Genomic DNA, 26,333 nt, shown 5'->3' with positions numbered 1-26,333 from the left:
CTTAAAAGGTCAAGGCCGAAGTTCAACGAGGTCAAATAAATGCGATTTGTTACATCCTCGATGTACACTTCGAGGGATGTCGGAGTTCTTCTAGAAATAACAGGTGACGCCACCATTAGTTCATATGGTGGGAAATACGCTTAGACCAAATATTCTGTCCTCACTCATGGCAAATCAGGTCTCTTGTCTTCCTGGATGAGATAATACTGGTATTCCACTTGCGGACAACATCAACTTTATAATCTTACCTCGATGTTGATAGCTGCTCCCTGTCCCTTTAATATTGATATCTCACAAATCGCATCCAAAATTCCAAGATGATCAGATTTTGACCTTAAAAATAGGTCAAATAAAAATACTGCTTGTTCCTATGTCTTGCATCCGAATAGAAGTTGGAAATGACACACTTTTTAGTGTCAATGAGTTTCAGTCACCCCCGAGGTCATCTTACCTAGTGGGTTATGCATAAAGTTTCAACGACGACAACGTATGGTGCAGTATTTCACAGATTCGGCACTTGCTCTACCGACAACGGAAAATAGATATCAAAGATATCTTACTAACTCTTACCGACTGTCAAGTGACTGAGTAAATGGGGAGTTCATAAATAAACACAACATAGACATGCACGCTTTTTGAGCAAACTTTTACTTCAGAAAAGACACTCCTATAGTTGACTCACAAATGGAGCAATGGCGGACATGACTTGGTTAATTCTGCGGATGGGAAGTGCAATACACCCCCCGAATCGGTGATAAACCATCAATGGGAACACAAGTTAATGTGGTCATCTGAGGGATGTGGATAAATACTGGTGATAAACCATTCAATGTGATCGCAAATTATTTCAGCAATCAGACGATTGATGGATTTATGCTAGAGATAAACTATTCAATGTGAACTCTGGTGTATCTCCGATATCAATTCATCCCTGAGATGACCACATTAACTTGAGTTTCCATTGAATGGTTTATCACCAGTAGGAATCCTTATCGCATTGTAATTCGCGCCAGTGACGTCATGCATACAAATGAGTAAACCTCCTTTTAATTTAGTTTTCTGCGGAATGGACCAAATCGCATCATGGCGCTGTCAGGATTGAAAGAAAAACATGAAACGACCAAAACACGAGACGATGATCAGCTGATTACTCCTACCCCGTACAACATGCGGCGGTTTACACAACGTTACGTCCTTGCATGTACTGCAGCCTGCATTTCTGAAACAGGTAAACTCCATTTCCTGTGAAGAGTGGTAGTTAACATCTTAAAAGAGTTTGGATGTTTGAAAATTTCCAGAATGTCGGTGACGCAATCGACATCATCCTGTTGAACTGTAGCATGCATGGTAGGCTAGGTTGGTTGTGTCATGACCATGTATTGTATGTAGGCCTACGTGTATTGACTGTGCTGTGTGTCCATCATGGTCTACATAAAAATGTGTGGCCAAATGTGTACACAGTTGACACACCATCAACAGTTCATGGTTTCAGAGTTGTGTGTATTTAGGCCTATTTTGTTGGATACACTGACTATAGGGAGGGATGGACACGATGAGTGCACTTTACTTGCATGCATGATAGAGCCTAGAGGCCCTCAGGCGTGCGGAGGCCACTGCCAGATGAAGCCACAACAAACAAGCAAGCAGCAAACAAAAGACCACATGGTTGGTCGCACACTACATGTTCTTTTGTTCGTTGTGTCTTTGGCTAGCAGTGACTTCCTCCGCCTGGTGTAAAATTGACCATAAGCTACACTCCGGATGCAGTGGACCGGCCTTGTTCCTCACCCTAATCGCTGCGACAAGTGGTTTGTTCCAGCGACTTGGACAGCTGCCAACCATAATGTGGTGCGGGAGTTTATCAACTGGCTGCAAGGGGCGCTGTAGTCAGAATGATATATATACTAGGCCCTATGTATCAATTAAATTTTCACTAATTAGCACAAATAATGGTTTAAGTTGTCGTATTCCAAGTTGGCTTATGTAACCTGTCATTTTATTGTACAAAGATTTTTGCTATGGCCCGGGATATAAATGAACTATGAAATGACATTGACAGTTTGATTATAGTTATCTGTCACAATTTAGGCCAACAAAACCTCTGGCAAGATAATGCTTTAGTCTGATTTTAACATTTTGATATTTACACATGTAAAGTGACTCAAGGTCAGTGTCGTTGCGTATAACAATAGTTACATGTAATAGTATTGTTGTGCCTGTCACCAAATCTCTTTAGTCTGATGTGTTGAAAGGTCTTGCTTGGGATACTTGGAAATGAGCCACAGGACACAGCAGCAGGCTGGTTTTCCGAAGGGTCAGACTCCGAGTGGGCATGCCTGGGTCTCTGTTCTGTCCGCTTATGCATGTGCAACCGCTGCTTCTATTGTATCTGAGACTGGTAGGACAGAAATCTTATTGTTATTGGCATTCTATTGGCATGCTATTGTTATTGGCATGATGATAAGCAAAATACTCTCAGTGACATCCTCTTATTTCTCTTTGCAGTGACGTATCCACTTGACTTGGCCAAGACCAGGTTACAGATTCAGGGAGAAGTAACACGGTATACGATAGAAAGGGGAGGCAGTGTGATACCCCAGCGAGGTTTTTGGAAAACAACTGTTGGAATAGGTAATTTGACACCAGTGATAAAGTAGGCTATCGACTATTGAAATTCATTGTAATCAAATGATCAACGATTTGGGGGAGTTTTTTATCTCTAGGCACTTTCTGACTATTTTACGTGTGCATCCTTTCATTGACCATTAGTGCCCTTTCAATAGAGCAGGTGAGTTAGCCCAATCAGACATATCTTCTTACTGTTTTAGCAGGACACCCCATCGATCACTATTAAGGCCAGTGATTTGGTCACAAATGAGTCTTTTCTGTGCAATTTGACCTCAGTAATCAGGACACCTCCCTATTTGACTTACGTCAGTCCCAACAACGAAATGATTACCATTATGTACAAAGTTTAACTTGTCATATTTCTTTCAGTTAATGAGGAAGGATTTTTCAAATTATGGCAAGGGTTATCACCGGCAATTTACCGCCATGCAAGTAAGTGTAGCCACATACATTTTGACATCTCATACTATCATACAGCGCTCACTTGAGACCTGTACCATACTCCTGGGTGGAGAGATGAAACTGCCTGGTCTAGTATCTTGCTCGAGGACACTGTTCAGTTTGTGGTTCTACCAGGAGGTGGGGTTCATGATCATGAACCTGGCATCTGAACCATTGCTTCACTGATACTCTAGTGTGTAGTTTGTAAATTGTAGACCAGGTTTGGCTCTAGAGTCGATATTTTAGCTTGGTCTACTATGATTCTGTTCAGGGTTCTGATCCAAACTGAAGCTGAAGAACACCATGATAAAAATGGAAACTTCTATTTGTACTTGATACATGGATGTAAGAATTAGCTTACACCGTAATGAATATTGATTGATTCATTGATTTGTGACCAATAGCACACTCTAAGAAAAACATCCTTGTGTGATGGTTGTTATAGAGATTGTAAATCTATCATCTCCTTGAGGTGAGACTCGTTTAATTACCATAATCTGATCCTTGGCCATGGATCAATGAATGACACATTCATGTTGTTACCTGGAGACAGTTGGAGACATAGGCAGTCGATGGGAACTGCCTTGGCTGGGGTGGCCCTGGTTGCATTTGAGCTCTGAACTATGATTGGTGTTTGTTTAACACTTTGCTGCTTCATTTCAGTATACACTGGGTGCAGAATGGCATTTTACGAGATGTTACGGGAAAATATTCTAGGAAAAGAAAAGGACGGTTCTTTTCCATTATGGTAAGCTCTACCTTGGGAGTGGTAAATGTCAGGCCATTGCTTAACATCCATAGGCGAGAATGGTATTTGGCTTCATTTGAAAACTGTACGCATGATTGCATGTGGAAACATCATTTTGCCAGTGCTGGTTGGAGATCCCAACTCTAGCCATCGACCAAAGACAGGGCCAGAATTAGCACAACTGAAAACCAAGCTGTTGTGCCTGTGGGAATTACTTGGAGAAATCAGACTGCCAAACTTGTGGCTACTACAGACTTTAGACTATGATGGCCACTAAATATCGAACTTTCATTGTGATTTCAGGAAAGCAATCACGGGTGGCCTGTTAGCCGGCGGTTTAGGACAATTTTTAGCAAGCCCAGCTGACCTTGTCAAAGTACAAATGCAAGCAGAGGGCCGAAGACGATTAGAGGGGAAAAAACCTAGGTAAGCTGTTTAATACAGGGATAACTTTTGTAAATAGTTCTTCAAAGTCAGATAAATAGGCTTTGGCCACTTTTCTGGTCTCGTCGTGCATCGACTATGTAGACAAAGATACTGCTTCAGTTTGTCCAAACCTTTTCTCTTTGTTGGTAGTTCGTCCACATTTTGGGGGCGCATTCCTGATTTCATAAGACTGCAGAAGGTTTGTATGGAATGTGAATGGAGAACACTGGACTTCAGGAAAATCTTAATGATAATGGCACAGAAAAATGTGCACTTGTGCACTTTAAGTAAAACCTTAATTTGCCACTGTTTATGCCGTTTGTGAGGACAGTCTTCTCCAATTTTCTGGACCTTTCAAGGATGGGAGGGCGACGGGGTGCAAGCAGTTGATAAGTAAAAACAACAGATTTGTGACAAAAACATCGGATTTGATTGGTGACAACCGAAGAGCTATTTTCATGACACTTTTCTTCCGTCATGAAAGGTATTGAGCATTGATAAAAATGATCAATTTAGATATTTGACGGGATAGTTTGTCATTTCGGGTTGTATGTTCAGGAAAAGAATAAGACCCGATCCATCCTTGAAGGGCTTTCCACTTTTTCTAGTGTCTGGAATGGAGCACAGAATTTGAAGCCAATTTTTTGCAAACATTAGGTTGTATCAATCATTTGGATGACTTGCGAGAGGCTGCCATTTGAATCCCTGTGCTGCTTGGGGTCCTCAGCTCCTGAACGTAACTCTCTTGTGACTATGATCACACACAATCAGCACTCTAATTCTGTGTTCTACAGACCCTTTTGCTATAACAATATGCTTTATTTCCAGAGTTTTTGATCTGTTTCTTTCAGTGATGTTCCTGTAGGACATCTCGAGCCATCACGTAGTTGGCCATCCTTAAAATCATTGAATTTCTTAAGTTGAAATCTAAGCCTGACACAGACATCTAAAATAAAACATGATGACAACGTTTTTAGTAAGATGTACTGTCATCATCAGTACTTTTTTTTCACAGCGTGTTGCATATTTCCTTTGGCTGAATGATGAGTTTTAAACAAACGTAGAGACAGGTTGCGGGAAAAGTGGGTGCCTTGAAAAGCTATTATCGGAATCAGTATTTTGGACTAATATGCACTAAATTGCTTAAAAGTTCTGTTCTTTGATGAATCTCATGGAACCTGAAAATTATATCTCAGAGATGTTTTATCAGAATTCAGGCAGGGTCAGTACAACAAAGCTACTCAATTCCTTCGGCTGGTAAACACATTTGAAAAAGTATGGCTGGAAATAATTGTGAGCTTTTCTCATTTCTAGTTTGCGGTGACATCAGTCATGTGATGTCAGTGTTTCTCCGCTGGTCCCTGGCCTTTGGCTGAGATTGCATGGTGATAAACACTCTACATGGTATATCTTAACTAGATCAGCAACTTCTAATTTATTGTGGAGTTGTCCTAATAAGTAACCGGCTTGGTCCACTGCTGTTACAAATCTTCTTATTGCCGCTTGCAAATTTGTTAAATCCTCTGCATGATGCCTGTGAAGGAAGAGTTATGGGCAGTGTACAATTTTCTCTATCCCATGATAGCGAGGTGATCTGAAGTTGTACTATACTGAGATTTTGCCATCTTTGTGGGCCGGAAGACTCATGTGTTTATACGAGATCATCATCATACATTGGTGAGACTTCAGATCTGATCATCTGGTCTCTTGATCGCCAAGACTGATCAATATGTTGTTATTTGATTTTACATGTAGCAAAGGAAAGAAACATGTCCTTCACCATGTTAGCTCGCCTGTCGGGCAGGAACCAGCCAAATCTTGCCAATGCATGCGTCAATCATCAGTCTTCCTGCTTCTCCTTAGTTACTGCATAACAGGGTTGCAAGATCAGACGTTGTGGAACTTTTGCTTGGTACGTTTGACGTCATCACTGCCATATTGGACAGAAAACATATGGTTTTGGACTGGACACAATGAAGTTATATCAATTCAAACAGCACTGCACTCTATGGCTTACATGCATACAAACTGATGCAGTGTATCTTTCATTTGTTTGCCAGTGGTGTTTTACTGACATAATCTCATCAGTTTGCCGTCCATGGTCACAAGTTGGCCATCAAGTTCTCCAATGCGGCGGCACTGCACGTCTTTTACAGAAAGCCTGAAAGCCTGATCCAGTCCCAAATATGAAGATAGCCACATCATCTCACCAACACAAGGGAAAGATTTTGTGCTGTGTGATGTCCATTTCATCAGCTAACGCAAGCGTTCCTACGTCTAATCTTGCAGCACTGTTCCTTGAATGTTCTGTATTGTGTTACTTTGCAATGGTTATGCAAATTTCAGAGTAAAAGGTCCTTGGCATGCTTTCTCAAAAATATTACGGGAAGGCGGAGTCCGAGGCTTGTGGAAAGGTTGGGTGCCAAATGTGCAGCGAGCAGCCCTGGTCAACATGGGAGGTTAGTGTGCCTGCAGACAGACAAGTATACTTCATAATAGCAGAGTTGTATTCTCACTCTAGAGAGAAAGTCATTCCACAAGCTCGCGAATTTCTGGTAAATATGTCGGGTTTACCAATGTGGTAAATCCCATTTTGAACTATCAATGGTTTTGGTGGGTGTTGACCAATGTTTCCTTGCCGAGTGTTACATGTAGAGCTTGTCAGTTTGACAGCTAATCAAACCCTTGATTGAATGATTGAATGTAATTAGCTTTTACATAATGCCTTTCTCACTATGAGTACAATGTTCAGAAACACAATCCAGCATGTTAGAGAAGTGGTTTCAAGTTGCTTCGTCAAGATGGAAGAATGTAGCTGTTTTCTCTGGGTTGGCCTTGGTGAAAATAGTTAGATACTGGTTCCCTTGGTATCAAGAAGACAGCGTGAATGAGGTGATGATGAAATTGACATAATGTGTTGCCATGTCGATTAAGGGTTCCGGTTGCCTGGACAAAAGCCCTTTTTTACCTGTAATAGGCCATTATGGCCTTTGTGTGACAGACTTTCCTCAACTGGCAGCTCAACTCACTATATCCAGCATGTTCATTTTGGTGTAAGGAATTCAGTGACTTGCAGAATGCTTCTCTCTTCAGTGATCCCAGTGCATCCCATGTAATTTGCTGCATATTTCACTCTAATATGCAACAAGGCACATGTGTACAGAATATCAACTCTCTCAACTGGTGGACAGTTTGTTTATGAATGAAGAGTATTTCTTTTTGTTATGATATTCGTGTTGAAAATAGCTGTAAATTGTCAACAAAAGTGCATTTTCTTCAAGAAAGACGATATTTTTGGCTTAGTCATAAATTATCTTTTACTTGGATATTGTGAAACTATCAGTTGGTTTGGAAATTTTGTCAGTGAATATTTGCGTGGGGTAAGTTTGTGGTAAACTCCCAAAATATTGCTTTTTGACTGAATATACATGTACTTTCTTCCAAGAAGCAATCAGATTGATTGCTTACAGATATCATTGGGTTTAGTATGAGTAAGATAATTGGTTTGGTAATAACGAGTTTCCCTTTGTATATCTTCTGTACCTGCTTCCTGATATAAATTAAATATGCACATATTTGATATGCCTTGTTTTTTTCAGCGTAAATATTTGATTCTATATTTTCTAGTCTAGTTCAGCGATTCACTCTTGTTCTGAATTGCTGGGTACAAGCAAAATCTAAGGCCTCATACAGCTGGGGTGGAACCTTGTTTTGACTTCTTTAGAGGGGTCAAGAAATCAATGAAACTCTGCCATTCACAAATATCCTATTTGCCTGTCCCTATTTTTTGAATAGTACAGGAGGACCAATCTGTGTTTAACAGACAGTTTGCCACACACTTCATAGATGGCTCTACCTTTGATTATCAGTTAACGTGGTCTTCAGTTTATGAATGAAATCAAATTGTGAATGTACGAATCCGCAATGTTGTGTATCAGCTGACTTGAACTTTTTAAGGATCTGAATCACAAAATAATAGAAAATTATCTTATCAGTATCATCTCAACTGCGGTGAAGTCGCACATAATTTGAACTTGCTTCAGCAGGCAATCACCACGAGAACATTGAAATCTGTCGACTTTCAACAAAATGACATTCTGAACCCATTCTTTAACCCCATCTGACTTGCCCCCACACAGACCCTTATGCAACCAGGGGGCTCTTTTCTCTCACTTTTCATCGCTCCCAGGTGCACCTTAAAAAATGCATCCAAGTAACTACCAAAATTGTTGATATTTAACAAAACAAGATTTCCGTGTGTTTCTTCATTATACATGTGTTTATCAATATCATCTTTCCCAATCCCAGGAGTTGAGTGTTGAGCCTGTTTTCTTTGTTTCAGATCTCACGACATACGATACTGCCAAACAGTTCATTCTCAAACACACAGCTTTAGTCGATAACTCATTAACACACTTCTTATCAAGGTAAGGGCAAATCAATACAATATTATACCTTTTAGTGGTTTGTGTTCAGACTATTGACGGAGCTTAATTCTACATGTCCAGTGTAACAGCTGTTGATAAGTGAGGGAGGTAGCAGCCCCTGTAAACCCTATGATGAATATTGCTGGTATAGAAATAATTGTACTATTTCCAATTCAGCAGGGATAGAATATTTTATGTCGATGAGGGGTGGGGTGGCAATGGCAATGACTTTTGACTGTCATCGATAAGTGGTGCCAGTGAAATAAAACAACCTACGAATCATTGACGTTGCATATTTGATCAAAACTTTGTGTTTCTCCTGTTTCAGTTGCTGTGCAGGCCTAGTGTCGGCAACACTTGGTACACCCGCGGATGTTGTCAAAACGAGGGTGATGAACCAACCAACCAAAGATGGACGGTGAGTTCGATGTTTGACTCGGCCTTTACAGCATATGACTCAAGTGAGAAAAGTCTCTAGTTGAACAAAACCATGTCAGTTTACCTACAAGTTCCCCTCAAGCCTTGTGGTACTGCTGACAGAATGTCAAAAGATTATACAGTCATGATAAAACAACTGACTTTGCTCTTGTTTAGTGTTTTATTTGTGTTAAACTGTGTCAGTGTCACTACTCTAGTTGTCAGTTCGTTCCCCAACTCAGTTTATTCATACTGGGTTAACTGCAACTCCTTCACCTGCATTAGCACTCTCTTTATAAACCCACGTCAGTAGCTCATGCAGCCACAAACCTTGAGCAAAACATTCACATTTTTATTTGATACTCTACCCAGAAACTATGTGTAAGCAAATGATATGAGTTATGCAGGTCAAAAGGCCAGGTTTATGTTAAAAGAAGGTATAAACAAGTCGGTCTCGGATAAAATTTCCTTGCTTTTAGATAAACTAACAAGTGATATCAGATGAGTGCAGGTCTTAAAGGAAGTGTTGGTCAATTATTTTAGCTTTAATGGATTTGTCAAATGCTGGAAAAGCTTGTTGTGTTTTAGGTTTTCACTGAAATCTGGTTTATGGAAGTTTCCATGTCTGTCTGCCTGCTTTATCTTAATTTTATCAAACTGCTTGACACGATGTAGGCCTTGAACTTTGAAGTTCCAATCATTTTTGGAAAAAGTCCAGTTAAGAAGTATTGCAGATTGCAAGAACAGAATCAAATATTAGGTCCAACTTGTAGGGTTTTTCAGCCCCTTGGCCTCTTGTCCACTGGAGTATGTGGCCTACACAGGGACTTCATTCACATTTGGGTGGAGAGAAGCAAGTTGAGTTAAGGGTCTTGCTCAAGGTCACAAAGATGAATTGGCGATGATCTTTCGAAGAGATGAACCCACAACCTCCTGATTATGAGCCCGGCAGTCTAACCACATCCATCTGATCTTGCTAAATCTACAGTTAATGCAGAGTTTTTCTCAGCCTAATAGATACATTCCAGTCGCCACTGGTACATTATTAAAACAAAAAGATTGGAGAAAGATAACTGACCTGGAATGGAAAGATAAATAAATGGGTGCCATGAAAATAGATCAGGGTTCGATGAAATAATGTTGTGGATAGAATGTTGATGGTGGTTTATCAGCTTTTCTTACAAACAAGCCATCCGTCAAATAGCTCTCATGACTCTCATTGTAAAATATTGTGTGCCTTATGTTTTCCAGAGGAGTGTTATATACCTCATCTATAGACTGCCTAATGAAGACTGTCCGACAAGAAGGTTTTTTAGCATTGTACAAAGGCTTCATCCCGATATGGGCCAGAATGGTAAGCTTAAGTCCTTGCAAGGAGAGTCATTTTGTGACGCATTGGAAATCTTCTTGAGTTTCTAAATTTTGCTGGGTAATCTTCCAGTGACATCTTCAAATCTATGTAAATCTCATGGACATGCAGTTTTGTTGACTCAATCATGTACTAGTAGCCTGATGGTAAGTCCTCATTGGAAACTATTGACCGAAACCTTGTAGAAGCAATAACATTGAAACTATGTTGATTTTATGCTTTAACCAAATAGACTGTGGATCTTTAACAAACTGTTAAACTGTAATAATGTACTTCCTTCGTCAATATTTGTGAAGTAATGTGTTAGAATAAACAAATTTCGTCCTTTATAGACTTCATGGATAGTTGAGGTTACTTGAACCATGTTGGCGTTGGGTTCTGTTATGCCACCCGAGTCTCTAAAATGCACCGCTGATCTCATTCATGTTTGACCGGACATTCCTTCAGATCGATGTCAGACACTCTAAGGCTACCACAAGGAATGAATCCAACTCTTTTATATCCCGACAAAGCGAACAAGTCAATGAATGATAATATTTTTGATCATGCGCCATGGTGCCGTGCCTTGCTTTTTGTCTGACAATATTTTTCTAGTCATTTTTTGTTGGGCGTTTGTCTGTTTTCGCTCAGTGGTTGTGCAAGGCGGGAAATGTGTATTCAGTGTGGCAGTTGTTGTTACAAGCCAAGTGACAAAGCTCATTTACATTCTCTCAAAGTCAAGATGATTAACCCTTTATGAATATCACTCTCTCCAATTCGTCTTTTTTTTTGAAGAAACTGAAGTCAATACTGACCCTTTCATGCTTGATCAGTCTGAAAAGATATTTCAGAAAGTTTTTACGGAACCTTAGCGCTTTTGATCCTCTCTGCCAGACTATCTGTCAGAGACTTCACTCTAGATGATGTGGCGGGGGGGGGGGGCATACAGATGAAGGTGTCGGGGTTGTGATGAAAGTGTCTTTGCTTCAGATCCCCGACCCAAGTGAGTGAGTGCTGAATTGAGCTGCAGCTCTTTGAACCCCTGAGAGTGGCCTGTGGGGATCTACATGTATGACAGTCAATGTAAAGCACTTTGAGACCAGCTCAAGCTAGGCACGAAACTTTGAAAGGGCTTGGAGTTGATGGAATGTTGTCTTCTAAGAAGTAGTCCTACTGACTGAGAGAGTTCACATGTATTTCTCCTCTTGCAGGCTCCGTGGTCACTGATCTTCTGGTTGAGCTATGAGCAGATCAGGAAAGCAGCTGGAGTGAAGGGATTCTGAGAGATTGGTGACGACACCATCAAGAGAACTGACCTTTGGATCATAATATGCAGGATGTTGTCTCCTGGGTTTGTGGAGTGGCCGTATTGTACTGGGACCAAATCATGCTCAGACTTTGAAATGTCATTTGGTCAATTACTGACTTGGATACATTATTACTTGTATGGTTTTGGGAAGGTACATGTACTCATTCTATAATGAGTGCTGACTTTTATAGCATTCAGGGTATGGCTACTGAAGTTCAAGACAGGGTTTCCTAAATATAGTAGTAGTTTTAATAAAAATTGGGTAATTTCTGGAAAATGTGGTGGGGATGGATTCAGGATCACCGAACTAGTGTACTTGAATCAAGGTGAAACTTTGTCTTTATTGATACCAGATTACATGTATCTGTTGATACTTTGAATTGTGATTCATGATTCTCTTTTGTAATTATGTGCATTTAGTGTTGCTGAGAGGTGTTCTCAGTTGTGCTTTTATTCTACTCGAGGAATCAGGCCTTTGAACAAGTGATTTATCAGGTATGAGGAAGATGAAGGGATCAGTTTTAAAATCTGAGTAGTTCTTATATCTTCTTCAGATCACAGAGTGAAATATTTTTGGCATTGTACTTCATAATCTAAACTATTTTGTATGAAGCCATAGATCATTAGTTTGTACATGTAGATACTGCACTTAACTGACCAAGGACAAAAAGTGAAAGAGGTTATCGTTTTTCAACTAGGACATTGCAATATTTCTCAGTCCATTTCAGTTCCAAGGAATTCCCTTTAGAATACATGTATATGTGCTTTTGGTAACTTGATTCATGGTTCTACAGATAGGTGGCCGTGTTTCCTACCCAAAATGAAAACAATTGAGCGACTTCTCAAAGTGATATGTTTCACTTTTTCTTCTTGTCCACACTCGTGTGTGGAATGTTTGATAGAAAATAATGATTTTACAATGTACATGATTGAACAGTTGAATAAAGTGAACAGTTTAGTATCTCTTGGTTCGTGTCATTACTTTTTCATACTGGTCCTTTGAGGAGGAAATCTCACTACAGAAGTGTGCCGCGGATACCTGGACAAGTGCAGTCACATCGCTGAGGTGGAGCGTATTCTAAAAGCATCGAGTTCGCATTGCAGGATCATCATGTAAGACATCTACCTTAAAAAATAAGATACAACGGAAGCTTTCAGCGATATATTTTGAGCCAGAGAAACTTGATCGTATGCAGCTGGTTTTAATTATTGGCTTGTTACATTGCATTGGTGCTTGTGATCATAAACGATTGACTTAGTCAGAGAACGGTATCTTATCCAACCATTGGTCATCATGCCTCCCGAAGTTAAGAATTCCACCTCGCTGATTGAAATATCTGGATGTGGGAGAGTACTGGATGTGGTTGAGATTGGGGACCTGTTAGTAACCATGTCCATTGGTTCAACAGGTTATGAACATAGTGCTCAGCGTAAAGTTGCCAACTCCTGACCAATGTGAACCACACTTTATAATTGAAATCACATTGGACGTGATGGACCATGAAAGCTGCTGCATTGCTGGAGGGATATCTCCTGGTTGTTGCTGTTAGATGGCACGGGGCTGGGCTGATCACACCCAGCGAAGTGTTCCTCATCATTACCTCAATATCTCTCCGACACCTACACGCTGATGTGAACGTCCAACGAGGTGTTACTGATGATAGGCCAACCTTCACGTTCTTGGCTACATCAGAACGGGTGTAATTACATCAAGCTGCACAACACATTGAGCCATCTAAATGTTGTAGCATATTTTCCAGGTCTTCTTTCCTTAGACTGGCAAATAGCCCACTGAAACTCAGCTGCACTCAACCCTCCGCAGACTATATTACTCTTCTTTATTAAACTGTCTGTTTTGTTTATGCGGCTTCTCAAAAAGAAAAGGCGCTAAATACAACAAATCAATTCATTTACCTGTAAGTGCCCTGCCAAGTGTAGTTAGCTTCTGGCGTCTTGGCAAGCGTTCGTCTTGTTTTTGCTGTTGTGATGTTGATTTTCTAGCACTGAGGATTGAGAAACGAGTGTTGAATTCGGCTGGAGATATGTGACGTACAGTAGTTGATTAACGTCTTAGTTGTTCAGCTGAATTGTCAAATGTACTGTGAATGAACTATAAACAGAACTAATACTATAATTTCATCTGAACTTATAACTACAAATTCCTTTGGCTATTTTCCACAACATGATGTTTGGAAGGAGGCATTTGGGAGGAATTGTGCTGGCATTGGGTATTTCTAAGTCCAGACTTGTTTTCCAAGTTTGCTCTCGTTTTCATGACACCATAGCTGAAGGGTCAAAAGGCTGGCCTTTTATGATGTTACGGCACACAAGTCATTGGGAACCGCAACAAGAAATGGTCCTTACAATGTACTTGAGACGTTATTCTCACTTGATCATGACTTTTCTTGATGAGCCGGAACAAATCCTTAAGAAATTCCTCTGAATGTTTTTGTTCTTTTGTACAATTGCGCTTCAAGTTGCCTTGTTCCGACGGTGAGGTAATAGGAAGCTCAATAAAGACGAAAGCTGAAATCAACCACATTTTTTGCTGGCGTTATTGTTAAATTGCTGTTTAAAAGGTCTCGAAGCTTGATTACGCCTGATAGACTGGACTTAACATGTTTTAAAATCACTTCTGGGCGTTTATGCCTCGTGTTGTTTTGTAAGAAGCAGCTCAAAGACACCCGGAAAGAACTCTCGACACCAACCTTTTACCATCTTAACACATATGACAAGAGCTTGATTAGACTCGTTAAAAGCTTTTTTCATAAACATCTAAGAAGAATTTGTTGGAAGCGCCTTGGTATTAGTAGTGCCTGTACTAAACGTCGCTTTTCCCAGCTTGTTTATTTCGTTAGAGAAATGTTAGGCAGTCTGAAATATGATGTGAACTGTTCTGTTCATTCATCATTCTTCAAACTCTGGCAGCCCTATCTACCTGCAACAGTGTGGTTGAGATGTCAGAGAGATGCACGTACCCTGTACCACTATCAAGAACTAGGCTACCACTTGACCCATTCTCATTTGCAAATAGCAGTTCTGTCTTTAATGGTCAAATGATTGTTACACTTGTCTACTTCGTCTAATACTATTGTAGCCAAGTAAAAGCGGGCTACACCCACTTCTTAAGTTGCAATTACATCCTTTGCTTTGAAATGAATGTGATCTCCAGCATCTAGAACATGGCTCTTTTCGTGTTGATTAGCTCAATCGGGAGCAGTCGGTTCCAATCAAAAGACATTTCGACCTGACCTGGTATTTCATGAGGATCGAATGGTTCCGTTATGGTTTTGGTCAGACGATTTCATTTAGATAACTTGAATTACAACATGCAATAAATGGGCGAGGATATTACTTTTTACATTACATTCACTACTGATATTATTCTATATCACAATAAGCTTGGAGTGTCTGTTCTTAGAGACCTGTTGAAGAAAACAATTCCGTTACAATAAGGCCTATACACGTATGTCTGATTCAATTGTTACGGAGACAACATTTCGGTCCAATCTGGTTCTTGACCTGACCACCAGGAGGCCAAAACTTAAAACATAAAAAGTGCGACATCTGCCTCACTGGTATCTAGAAATTCTAACTGAACAGGCTACAATTGTCGGCCTAAAAGAAACATGATGACCAGGACCGCCAGATATCGTCCATGAGTTTGGTGTGTGGTCGGACCAACTATTGTGATATTTCCCCTGCGCGATACCTGATCCTCGCGTTGGTTGAGGTAAAGGATCATTGCGGATCTTACTACTTTCCTTGCCGTAAACTTCGATAAACATTCACAAGGTGATTTCCCTGAATTTCTCACTCGAATGCACTTTTGCCAGTGTTTTTTTTCTTGATCAGAGAGCTGGAGCGAATGGCAGGTTGTGTATTTTGAGAATGGTTTTGATTTTTTTTCTCTCGATCATACATTCATCATTGAATTGACAGAGTTTACTTACTAACTGAATGACCAAACGAGTCATTAGCCCTTGAGATAGTACCGCCTATAAAGTAAAAGGCATTCACATGAACATGTAAAATTGACTCATTAGGCATACATCAACAGTTCAGAAATTAAGAAAGTTTCGCTGAAACCTGAATAATGATTTAGCGAATTGGGCTATCTGACATTTTCTGGAACAAACCCAATAAAGGTGCGCATTCTACAAACACCCTGACGTCCGTGCCGCGCCCGAATCTTGCCGAATCGGTGTCTCCTTACAAAAAGGTGTCCTTCTATTGTTCCATGACAGCTTGAGGTGAATGACTATAAAAACCGAATACGTACAATTGTTATAGCCCACAAAATACCCTGAAAGAAATGATGATGCAATGGTGATGATGACGACGACGACGACGTCCTTTTACCCCAGGACATCACTAACCAGCAAAGGGCAGACGGCTGATGATATCCTGCATCACTGAAATGTCAATGTTACCCGTAGTAAATAAGGCTTGTTTGATATCCGCATTCGCGATAACTTGACTTATGAACATCGAGAGTTATGTGTTAACCAATTCCGGTCAGTGTTTACGATGTCCATTTGTATGTTTGTGGGACAAACTTGTGAAGTCTTTTTCTCATCTGATGGCGAATAGTGGTCTGTTTATACGAAGCGTGAAACCCAAATCAAATTCAACATGTCATACTTGTCTCTACAGCGTCCTTATTAAGCGGGTTTCGCAACCCCTCACGAACGGCAAGTAGGAAGGTCTATGATGTCCGCATCAAATCCTACGCGACACTCCCAAATCCTTCTTGCGACAGGCAACGCATCAAATACCGTCCTCGATGAAATCCATTTGCATATTCGTACTTCATCATTCGTAGCTCTTCGTAAGGCGAGTTGCGAAATGTGTCTATATGTAGCCTATTTTGATAAAACTGCAATGCAATGCAAGGCAGTATCATTATCTTCCATTGTTTAGCTGGAATGCGTCAATTGGACGATCGAGTCAAACTGAGATCAAAGGGTCAGGAAATTTGAAATATTTTCTTCGATCAACTTTCCGCGTGGTGTGTTGGAATCTACAAATGTCTTGCTAAATAGATAATGGCTTTGTTTGAATGCTTTGAAAGCAGATTGATATTCGACCGACCGATCATAAGGACTCAATCCTTGGCAAATTACATAAAGTTCCTTCTTGCCCTGCTGTATGGCATTGCTTAAGGAAAGGCCTACGTGTATATCTAGCGCTGTTCAACCTCGCGATCCACGCTCTGCCCACAGGTAGATGCTTGGAGGAACGCTATAGGTAGAGACAGGCCATGCGTGCGTCGGGTCTCGCCCAGTTATCCTTCACCGATAAACAGTTTAAGTTGAATTAGACCTAATTAGTTACCTGGTGTGGGGAACCACAGACCGTGTTATAGATGAGAGAAAATATCAACTGGTAACTTTATACCAGCGCTAATGAAGCTACTAGAGTCGAATGATATTTGCACAATACAAAACCTGAACATTTCGAACACGATCTTTTAAAAAATGAAACTTTGGTGGTTGGTTGTTACTAATGTACTTCAACTGATGGGTTTAATCATTTTTATTGAGGACATCAGTCATCTGTAGTGTCTTCCTCCGCCACTTCAAGGAGGAAGCAACGATGCCACATCGTGTCATCCTCCTCACCGGCCGGGTATATCACCAAGCACCAGCCTCCGCTTCTCCTTCAACTTGGCCTTTCATACTGGATCCGCTTGTAAAGAGGATATTGCGCCAGAGTGTAAGTATCATTACATCACAGTTACGATGTATCTTAGGTAAGCGCCTTTATCCAGATTGGACTGTCTCAAAGCGCTTTGCCTTCACGGTCTTAACGAACGCGTCTCAGCTGATCGACTTCAACGGATAGAGCGAGGGAGAACAAAGAGGTTCACCACTGTAAGCTTATGGTGTAACGCATTACAAACACAAGTTACGTCATACTGACTGGTTATGGCATGCTCCTTCTCTAAACTTACGAGTGTGTCCTTGTGCTGGTCATGGGCCACTTCAAAACCAATCCATGCCAAGGAAAAATGATCAGTTTCAGTTGTTTTCCCTTATGTCAATATCGTTTAGTTCATTTCAAAACATCCCAAACATCTTGGATTGCATATTCTTGGTTGCAGTGATAATGTTTACGTGTAAAAACAACGTAATATGAATTGGCAGTGTTTACGAACTGCTAATAAGCAAGTTGGTTTAACGTTACCCCAAGGTGCTGAGGTGCGGGCTGATCACTTCAGAGAAAAAGACAAACAGTGAAATTACAGGAAGTCTATCTTCTCAAATTATAAACTTGACAGCAGTCACAGTGGCGCTTGACCGTCACGGATCCCCGGAACCATTGGTCATCATTATCACCACCTAACGCCTTAGGCTGAAAGTTCGTGGAAAAGTTTATCTTCGGCGTTGCTTTTCAGCAGAACGCGGAAGAAGCAATTCACGAGTTGGTCGTGCATGGAGGTGACAGAGGAGACCATAAAATTTTGCCTGGAGTCAATGACATTAAAACAACAACTGTGATACTAAAGACCCTTGATTAATCACTAGATATTTCGGTGAATTCAATGAAGGATGATATATAAAATTACTCTCAAAGCGTCGCTGAAATGGCCATCTTAGTGTGAATAGGGAGCATAACCAGGGAGAAGTCTATGAACAGACGACCTTCAATCATCGCGCAAAGATGGCTCATAGCGATGTGAAGGGCCTCATCGCATTACAGTGGAAAACCCCTGCATCCAATGGCTTTGAGGCCAGTTCCAATAACTCACATCAAAATTGATTCAAAGCCTGTAAAAACCGCGCGATTTCCCGCGTTTGCCGGCGGTTCCCGCTGTAATTGAAGCTGGATTCCTGAAAGCTTCAAAATTAACCTGAAGCACCGGAATCCTATCTCACCAAACACAATTCTCTACATTTCTTTGTCCTAAACTAACCTTGTAGTCAGCTCAATCTGACTATTTACCTTGGCAAACCATGTTGGTTTTTACGACCCGTTGTTTTCTTTGCTTGAAACTTGTCTCCACGTATCACAACTGACGAGTGTCTGGCCTTGGGGTGGCTCCCCACTGGATGATTAACACTTTATTGATGGCTAAAATTGTTGTCGAACAGAGCTTCAAGGAATGAACGCTATCCTTCCAGCTGGGGTTTTGACAAACTTCTTTTATCAATATAGGGAATATATAGGCATATTGGAAGACTCTGATATAGGCGTGTATCCGCCTGCATGGTGCCATCATTCTCAGCACGTCTCGGGTAGTGTTAAGACTTGATAAAGTTTGTTCCTGCGTGACGCAAAACTTAACCTATATATCTATTCCAGGTTGATTGCCCTTATACTGGGCAAGCAACCTAGATAGTCATCACACGTATACGTCATGTACGCATGATGTCAACATCGTTTATCATTACTCATCATGACAACTACTTGGAGATGAATCCTGTTCAGTCTTAATTTACAGCTTCTTTCCCGAGGCAGATGGAAAGTGGATCCAAAATGTAGACACATTTGTTGACTGAGATAAATAATTTCACACTCAAATCCGAACCGATGCCCTCCAAATGATATTTTATGTGGCAAAAGTGCCAGCTTTATTACAAGTTTGCAACATTAAAGTATATCACAAACAACATAATGATTTAATTGCTAATTAATTCAATTTTTTCCTCATAAATATTTGTGTTGCTGTTTGCTGGTTCAACATTGTTGATCGATAATGGTGCGATGTGACTAAGACTAAATAAACAGCGTTAGTCAGCGGTCGAGTTTTTCTCCTCGGCGACACAGTCATATTGAATTGCCTGGATAGATACTATCAGCTAGCAAACGTTGGGAGCAGATGGCCCCTCAGGCAGTGAAAGACTCTAAAAGCTGTGCTGGAATACTCTAAAGGCGACTTTATAAGACAAGGGGACAGAATGCAAAAGCAAAAGTTTAAAATACATGGATGGGGACTATCTGCAGGCTCATGGCATATACATACCAGTCTACATTTTATGCAGACATTTTGTTTCAGAGGCACGCATAACTGTACCTTGCGCGATGCACGATGCCTCTTTCCTTTATCTTATCCGAGTATACAGTATGTAGATGTTGGTTTTATACCTATATGGAGACAATATTCTGTGATCCTGAACTAATGAGTATACGGTATAGAAGTTAAAGCTATAGTAAACAAGCATTTAGCAAATAAAAAGTTTACTTAATGATCATTGTCATTTACTGTTGTGATTATTTCTACTTAAATGTTCAATTATTTCCCCACAAAACACTCCCCTTGTTCTGTCTTGGCGCTGTCCTATTATTTGGTCGCACACGCCAACCAGGCGGTGGTGGGTTGGCGGCGGTGCGCATGATTGTGCCGCGTCACAGGGACAGCACATCCAACTCGCAGATAACGGACTACTCTTGGCGATACCAGATCGTGACTTGTACGGATATTTTGTCTTCATTCGGTTGGATAAAAACCGATTCAGATGTGACTAAACGATTTCGGAATATGACTATGTTCAAACATTTGATTCTTTACGGACTTCTGGCCGCTTTTGCGGTGCAGATTTTGGCCGAGGACAGAGATGATTTGTCCTCGAGCGGGACGGACATTGAGCCGCCCAGTGTGAGTGTGACTGTGGAGACAAGGGACCCAGCTCCCGTAGGCAATAAGAAACAAACTATTGAAGTTATTGATGAGACAGATGAGGATGAGGACATAGACAATGGGAAGATAGAGAGCCCAACGCCAGACCCAAGGAAGGTCACAAAAGGGGTATCAGACCCGCCCAATAAAATCACAGGTTCAAACGGCAAGGTCGAGCGGGAGAGGGTAAGGAATCAATATGAACCTATTGCTATTGATTACACCAAATATAAACCGAAAAAGAAGAATCTGAGAGAAAAACGTCTGCTGCGTCTACTGGCCGACGACTATGATCCACAATGGATGTCGTTTGAGAGACCGAAGGCAATGCGGAGCAAACAGGCGACGGGGATCGCTTACAAGACGGACGCAGACCTGATGGTATCTTTGGACAAGCTGAATTTCACCTTCCAGGACCCCAGTGGTATGTCCTTCATGCCCCCTCCAGCTCTGTTGAATGTCTTCAAAGACTGGCTGATCAGGAAGGCTGCATGTCCTGTTCAGTTCACTTGGCACGATATTGGTGACTTTTATTGGCCGCGGTGGGTTAAGCGCGGGGAGTGTACGAACGATAGCCCGTGCTCCTGGCCCCCCGGTATGAGGTGCGTCCCCGTCCGCAGTCACACTGTTTATATCCTGAGATGGCATTGCAGACGATCCCGCGGAACAAGCGGGTCTGGCAGGGGACGCAAAGCCAAGACACGGTCGGGTTTGAGGCGCGGCCGACGATTCAACCAAATGATGTATCTGAACGGCTACGAACAGCTTCCCAAAGAACTGAGGAGCTCCGTGTACGCCCATGAACGTGCTGCGAAAAGGGAACGAGCCGAAATACCGAAAGTTAAATGTAAATGGCTTAAAATTCCCTATCCAGTCATTGCAAACTGCTTCTGCACTTGCCCTTGAGGTGTTTTTACAGCGAGAATAGGAACATCTTTTCCTGTGGAGGATATTCTTTGTCTCAATCTTGGAGTTTTCCGGGAGCTTTCTGTAGTGACCAGTGTCCGCACGCGGTTGTCATGACAATGGGATTTCGTTTTTCGCTCCCTATTTGCTTCCACATTGTTTCATCGTTACGGAAACTCCGCGTTTCGGTTTTCGGTAGAAATGGATTATTCTGTTTATTTGCACGAAACCTTGTGAAAACTGGATAGGCGTTCAACGACGAGTTTAAACGCGGTTGTGATTTAAAGGGACGCCAATTCAGAAACATTCGGTGAATTCGCCCTCAGGCGGACCTTGTGGATTACAATGGAAGCGGTAAGGGACGGTCTGTCCCTAACTTTATTAGGCGTGAAGTCATGTGGATTACATTTTCTGTCAACAATACGCTTGGAAAGTACTTCACAAGATAATGGTTCTCGGACTTTTGCTCTCAAAGCCAGTGCTTGTGGGCTCAGCCGAAAACAGTGGATTAAGAAACGGGAACAAAGTGTTTTAAGTGACCTTATAATTGTGTCCCGTGTGATGCACATAGAAAGACAAGCAGATAAAGTGAATTAAGTTCTTAATAGTCGTTTAACTATCGCGTTATATACGATAACAACGCCTATACTTCGCACATGTAGGTATGAGATAAGGCATACATTTCGACAAGGATAAGTCACGTGGCTTTATACAAGAAACTTGGGCACGAACTGGGAGAGATCGCATTGGGGTTATGTCACACAATCTTTTCTTGAAAAAAATATATAAAACCGTAATTGGAGGCTCACGGGTCAATTGATGAGGCCCAAAATGAAAAATAACATCAAAAACTGCAGTCGGCTGATAAATTTACATGTTTTTCCCTCGTCAATTTCGTATCTAATTTACATGTACTATTCTTTCGCTAACATCCAAAACAGGTTCAAATGTGTTTAGGTCTTGTTTTGCTAGTACAGCATTGTAAATACGTATAGCTTTGATGTCATTTGATGTCATTTGATGTGCTAAAGTAACCAAGCATGTACATTGTATAAAATATTCATAAGTGTCGACGAGAGCAACTTCTTCATAAAGCGGTATCGTGAAAGGGAAAACGACTTGCGCGTTTGAGAAGGAAACGTCTGTCAATTTTCAAAGTTCGAAATTTGTACAATCAAAGTTGTCACGCGAGTCGGTTCGTCCAGTCATCAACTTTCCCACTTTCCACGCCAACGTCTTCTCCTTGTGCTGCAATCAGCCATGACCAAATATTGCACTGTGCCCGCTCCAAATTTAAGTTGAGATAGCGTTTCAATTCAAATCTCGGCGTGATAAAGTCATCTAATAGTTCTGAATGAAACATTTGGTCTCAAGTTTCTCCATATCTTAATAACCATGACCTCCGCAATGACCCCAGACTTGAGTCAACATAGACATGATTTAAGGGTCACTGTTGGTATGTAAGAACTATTATCATGAAAATACAAAGTCATGATGAGAGTGTACACGTTGCCTATGTCATTAAATGGTTAAAATCTTATAATATCATTTCATGGTTATCTCATCTTACAGAACGGAGACATCAAACCTGAGATAATGATATATCTCGCCTGATTTTATGAAAAGCTCCTCCTTTAGAGAAACTTTTGTTCACCATCTTCTGAAAAAGATTGTCGTGGTGGATGTTGACTCCCTTGTGCCTTTCTGGGTTAGATATGTAGAGTTTTGGGGAAGGAAAGCATCATCAGCGACATTCGCCTTCACTGCGGGCGCCGCAGAGTGGGCTGGCCTCGTCCTGTCGCCCGGTCGAGCCAAAGACGATCAGGATGACGGACTGCGCCCTGAAAATGATGTCTTGGTGCTTTGGTACGAATGTCTTTAACAGACTTCCGAGGCATTTCTATCGTCATCCGACTCATTCAGCACTGCATCCGGTGTGTACAGGCCTTTACCACAATTTACCGCTGTCTTACGATGGTAGTGCTTTCCTTCTTTGAGTCTATGAATTCAGGGAGTATATAATTCTGTAAGATATTGTGTAAATACGTTCGCTCGAGATATCAATGTAGTTTAATGTGATTTAATTATAAATTTATTCACGATATTGTTAATTGGTTGTTTTGAAAAAGTTTGTCATACCGGAAGTCAATTTGCAACCAAAAGCATGCCGAAAAAGTCCAATCCCCTGGAGACTCCTTAATCTTGAAAATGTCATTTGTTCCTACTGATTGTGGCGGAACCCAGTCCTAATTTTGAAGCTGACGGTCAAAATCACACATTTCAATTGTTTTGCCTCAAGTGAGCGGGTTACCTTTCTTCTCGATCTGACCTAAATCTCTCTTTCATGGTCACTGCTGGATCCAAGATATCTTCAGGGTCGTATAGATTATAACATATGGTATTCATTGACATCCGGGATGACAAAACTCTGTGCGTCCACAGCGACGGTCAACCTTCGCTGGTCCCCAACAGAAGCTAACAAGAAGTATAGCCTCTGAGTTTACTTAATTGGAGTGCTCTCGTGGCCTGAAAGAGATGTAGCTCGCTTGGCAACGAGCTATCCGACTAAATGGGTTTACATATATAGAGAGTTTACTTAGTCACTTGTGACAACGAACAAGTCATTTCCAAAACGCAGGCTACGCGTACGATGTCACTCTTGTTGTTTTCAAGTCTGTTCTCGCGAGAAGTGACACACGTTAACCATGACAAGTGGCAACGTGAATCCTACGTGAACCCGACCTTTTTACATGCGAAGCTGAACTTTTCAGCTGTTTCTGCGTATAGATCGCCTGACGCTTTCCACGGTGTAGGCTATTTCACAAAACTCCTCACCTTCAGGCGTTACGGATATTGATGTTTACTCTTGACTTATGTTTAATTTTTTCTTTCCATCTGTAGATATACAGCACATAGCCTCAAGAAATGTCATTCCAATGTGTGTTTTCACGGAACGTGTGGGGGAGAGAGAGCCTGTTCCCACAGCATGATACTGTCTGATGGTAAAAATGACTGCTTAGATCAACAGATTTTTGTGTCAATGAAACCAATTATTGAATAAGACCCGATACAAGTTTCTTTTTTTAATGTATTTAGGACGCACCTGTTTGATATCAACTTGACTGAAGACAATGGAAGCGCCTTTTTCTTCTCCAAATGCATGAATCAGATACTTTGACTATGAAGAACAGTATTTGATATCGCTTACAGGATTTATTTGTTTATCAGCGACATTGAACACAGATTTCTTTATAACAAGATGCACGAGGTGGTTACTTCACGATGGTTAAAGGAAAACGTCTCTCGGTGATATTATCTTTCCACAAAGTAGCTTATTGCTCGTTAAATGCCGAGCTATCAGATTCTCTATCGAATTTATTTTCTGAAATTGTGCAACGATTGATTCGAAAATGTGATGTTGATGACATTCTCTCCTCCTTCATCGTACTGTTTGTGAGTCGTGATTGACAACCACAACTCGTCCTCTCATCTCTCAAAGGTTATAATATGACCATGACTGTATAGGGTCAACGAAAGTACGTAACCTATGCCAGCTTCTGTTGAAAGTTTACGAGCTTGTCCAATCTAAATAGCAACTCACACTCCAACTGTGTGCCGATTCTTTCCCAGTGCTTTCGCTGGTTTCTGGTTACTGGGGAATGGCCATGGCTTATGAGGTCCTGCCTTCAAATGGTTTCCAAGTATAACTGGCGTATGAAAACAGAATATCATGCTGTCAGATGTTTCACAAATTGCCTACAAGATGGTTGTGCAATTTTCTCGGCCTCAAAACAAGATTGTGAGATAGTCCCTTCTGCATTCTAGCCATCATGTGATGCTGAGTTCAACCCTGGTTGATTGTTGACCTGTCATTTTACGTTTAGCTGGGTCGCTCCGAAACAATGCATCTTATCACCCAACCCCATTGTTTATGGCCTACATCAGCGGCTCGCAGATAAGGTTCGTTAACCCTTGTACACGAGATCCTTCTATCAATCGTCCACTGTTCTTTGGTGAGGAGCCTTTGGTTTATCATGAAGACATTTTCCTTCGAGAACGTTCCGACTTGAGTTCGTGTTGTCCAATTCGGAGTAAGGAAGTCAGTTTGGGAGGAACTGTTGTATGTGTGCTGTGTTCTAACTGCGGGGCTACAGGGTGTAATGTAATGTGCCCGAGAAACTGTCTACGAGATCACGACAAGGGCAGGTGGACGAGGGAGGGTTGATTGCGGCTGAGGAATGGTAGATTTGACTTCCGCAGCAGCAGCAGCCCACACTTTATTTTATTATCAATGTATACATGTTTATACATAATGTATGTCAGATATGTATGAATTTCAAATAGAATGTGCATACCCCAGATAACCGACAGTCAACCTGTACATTGTGAAAACTAGGTTTTATTGACCCTAGAGGGTCTATTAGATCGAGGGTAAACCCCCAAAACAAGCACTATAAAACATGAAACCTCACTCATGTTCTCCTTCCTTTGTCTTGGCCTCTTGATCTGCTATTCAAAGGTGTGTGCTCTCCAGTCAAGAGGCTCTTCGAGGCAATTACTTGGAGAGCAAAAGCCAGTTTGGTTTAACCTTGAGGGTGCTTGGGACAAGGACCCTTTAACGCACCTCCATCATTGTCCCCATTCACAAGGCTTTAATCTACTGTTGACTTGTCTTATTTTTGCTCAACTTGTGTGAAAATATTTTCGCTGTGAAACAATTGTTGACGACAGGTCGGCTGGAGGGCAAAGCTATCGTTTCTTGTTCGGTTCTGGTGACTTTTAGGCCCAGTGTTTGATATTCTCTGTTTCAAGTTCAGTCCTGGCCCGGACTTCTGGTTGACGTGACTTACGACCAGTATTGTATCAGAGTGTAAAAATGTCGGCGTCCCCTGGTTAGCGAGATACAGTCAAAACGTCCTCGTTTTTAGGTTTGACTAATTACTTCTTCTAAGTTATATTCAGAGGTTTATATTGATGTTGTGTATATTTGTGGATAAATGAAGACGCGTGTATATCAATTCTGAGATCATTTCTCATCCAAGCTGACAACTTCTTGGTCT

At 41.3% G+C, this 26,333-nt stretch overlaps 2 protein-coding genes across 3 annotated transcripts; both read left to right on the top strand.

Annotated features, from left to right (window-relative positions):
* Positions 1 to 1,082: 1,082 nt before the first annotated feature.
* LOC135483546 (mitochondrial uncoupling protein 4-like) lies at positions 1,083 to 12,705 on the top strand. Of its 2 annotated transcripts, none has more exons than XM_064764521.1 (10): positions 1,083 to 1,228; positions 2,506 to 2,631; positions 2,998 to 3,060; positions 3,733 to 3,817; positions 4,121 to 4,243; positions 6,590 to 6,702; positions 8,586 to 8,670; positions 8,999 to 9,088; positions 10,339 to 10,441; positions 11,647 to 12,705. In XM_064764521.1, the coding sequence occupies exons 1-10, from the start codon at positions 1,084 to 1,086 to the stop codon at positions 11,716 to 11,718; spliced, it is 1,005 nt and encodes a 334-aa protein (XP_064620591.1). In that variant the 5' UTR covers position 1,083; the 3' UTR covers positions 11,719 to 12,705. The 2 variants fall into 2 exon arrangements, with proteins under 2 accessions (XP_064620591.1, XP_064620598.1); XM_064764528.1 differs by lacking the exon at positions 1,083 to 1,228 and adding an exon at positions 2,235 to 2,398.
* Positions 12,706 to 20,114: 7,409 nt separating this feature from the next.
* On the top strand, positions 20,115 to 23,375 carry LOC135483538 (uncharacterized). Its single transcript, XM_064764509.1, has one exon. It carries the CDS (start codon positions 20,230 to 20,232, stop codon positions 21,271 to 21,273), a length of 1,044 nt encoding a protein of 347 aa, XP_064620579.1. The 5' UTR covers positions 20,115 to 20,229; the 3' UTR covers positions 21,274 to 23,375.
* The last annotated feature ends 2,958 nt before the right edge of the window (positions 23,376 to 26,333 follow it).

The sequence above is a fragment of the Lineus longissimus genome, chromosome 1 (assembly GCF_910592395.1).
Source record: "Lineus longissimus chromosome 1, tnLinLong1.2, whole genome shotgun sequence".
Lineage (NCBI taxonomy): Eukaryota > Metazoa > Nemertea > Pilidiophora > Heteronemertea > Lineidae > Lineus > Lineus longissimus.
This window is presented reverse-complemented; position numbering and strand designations above follow the sequence as displayed.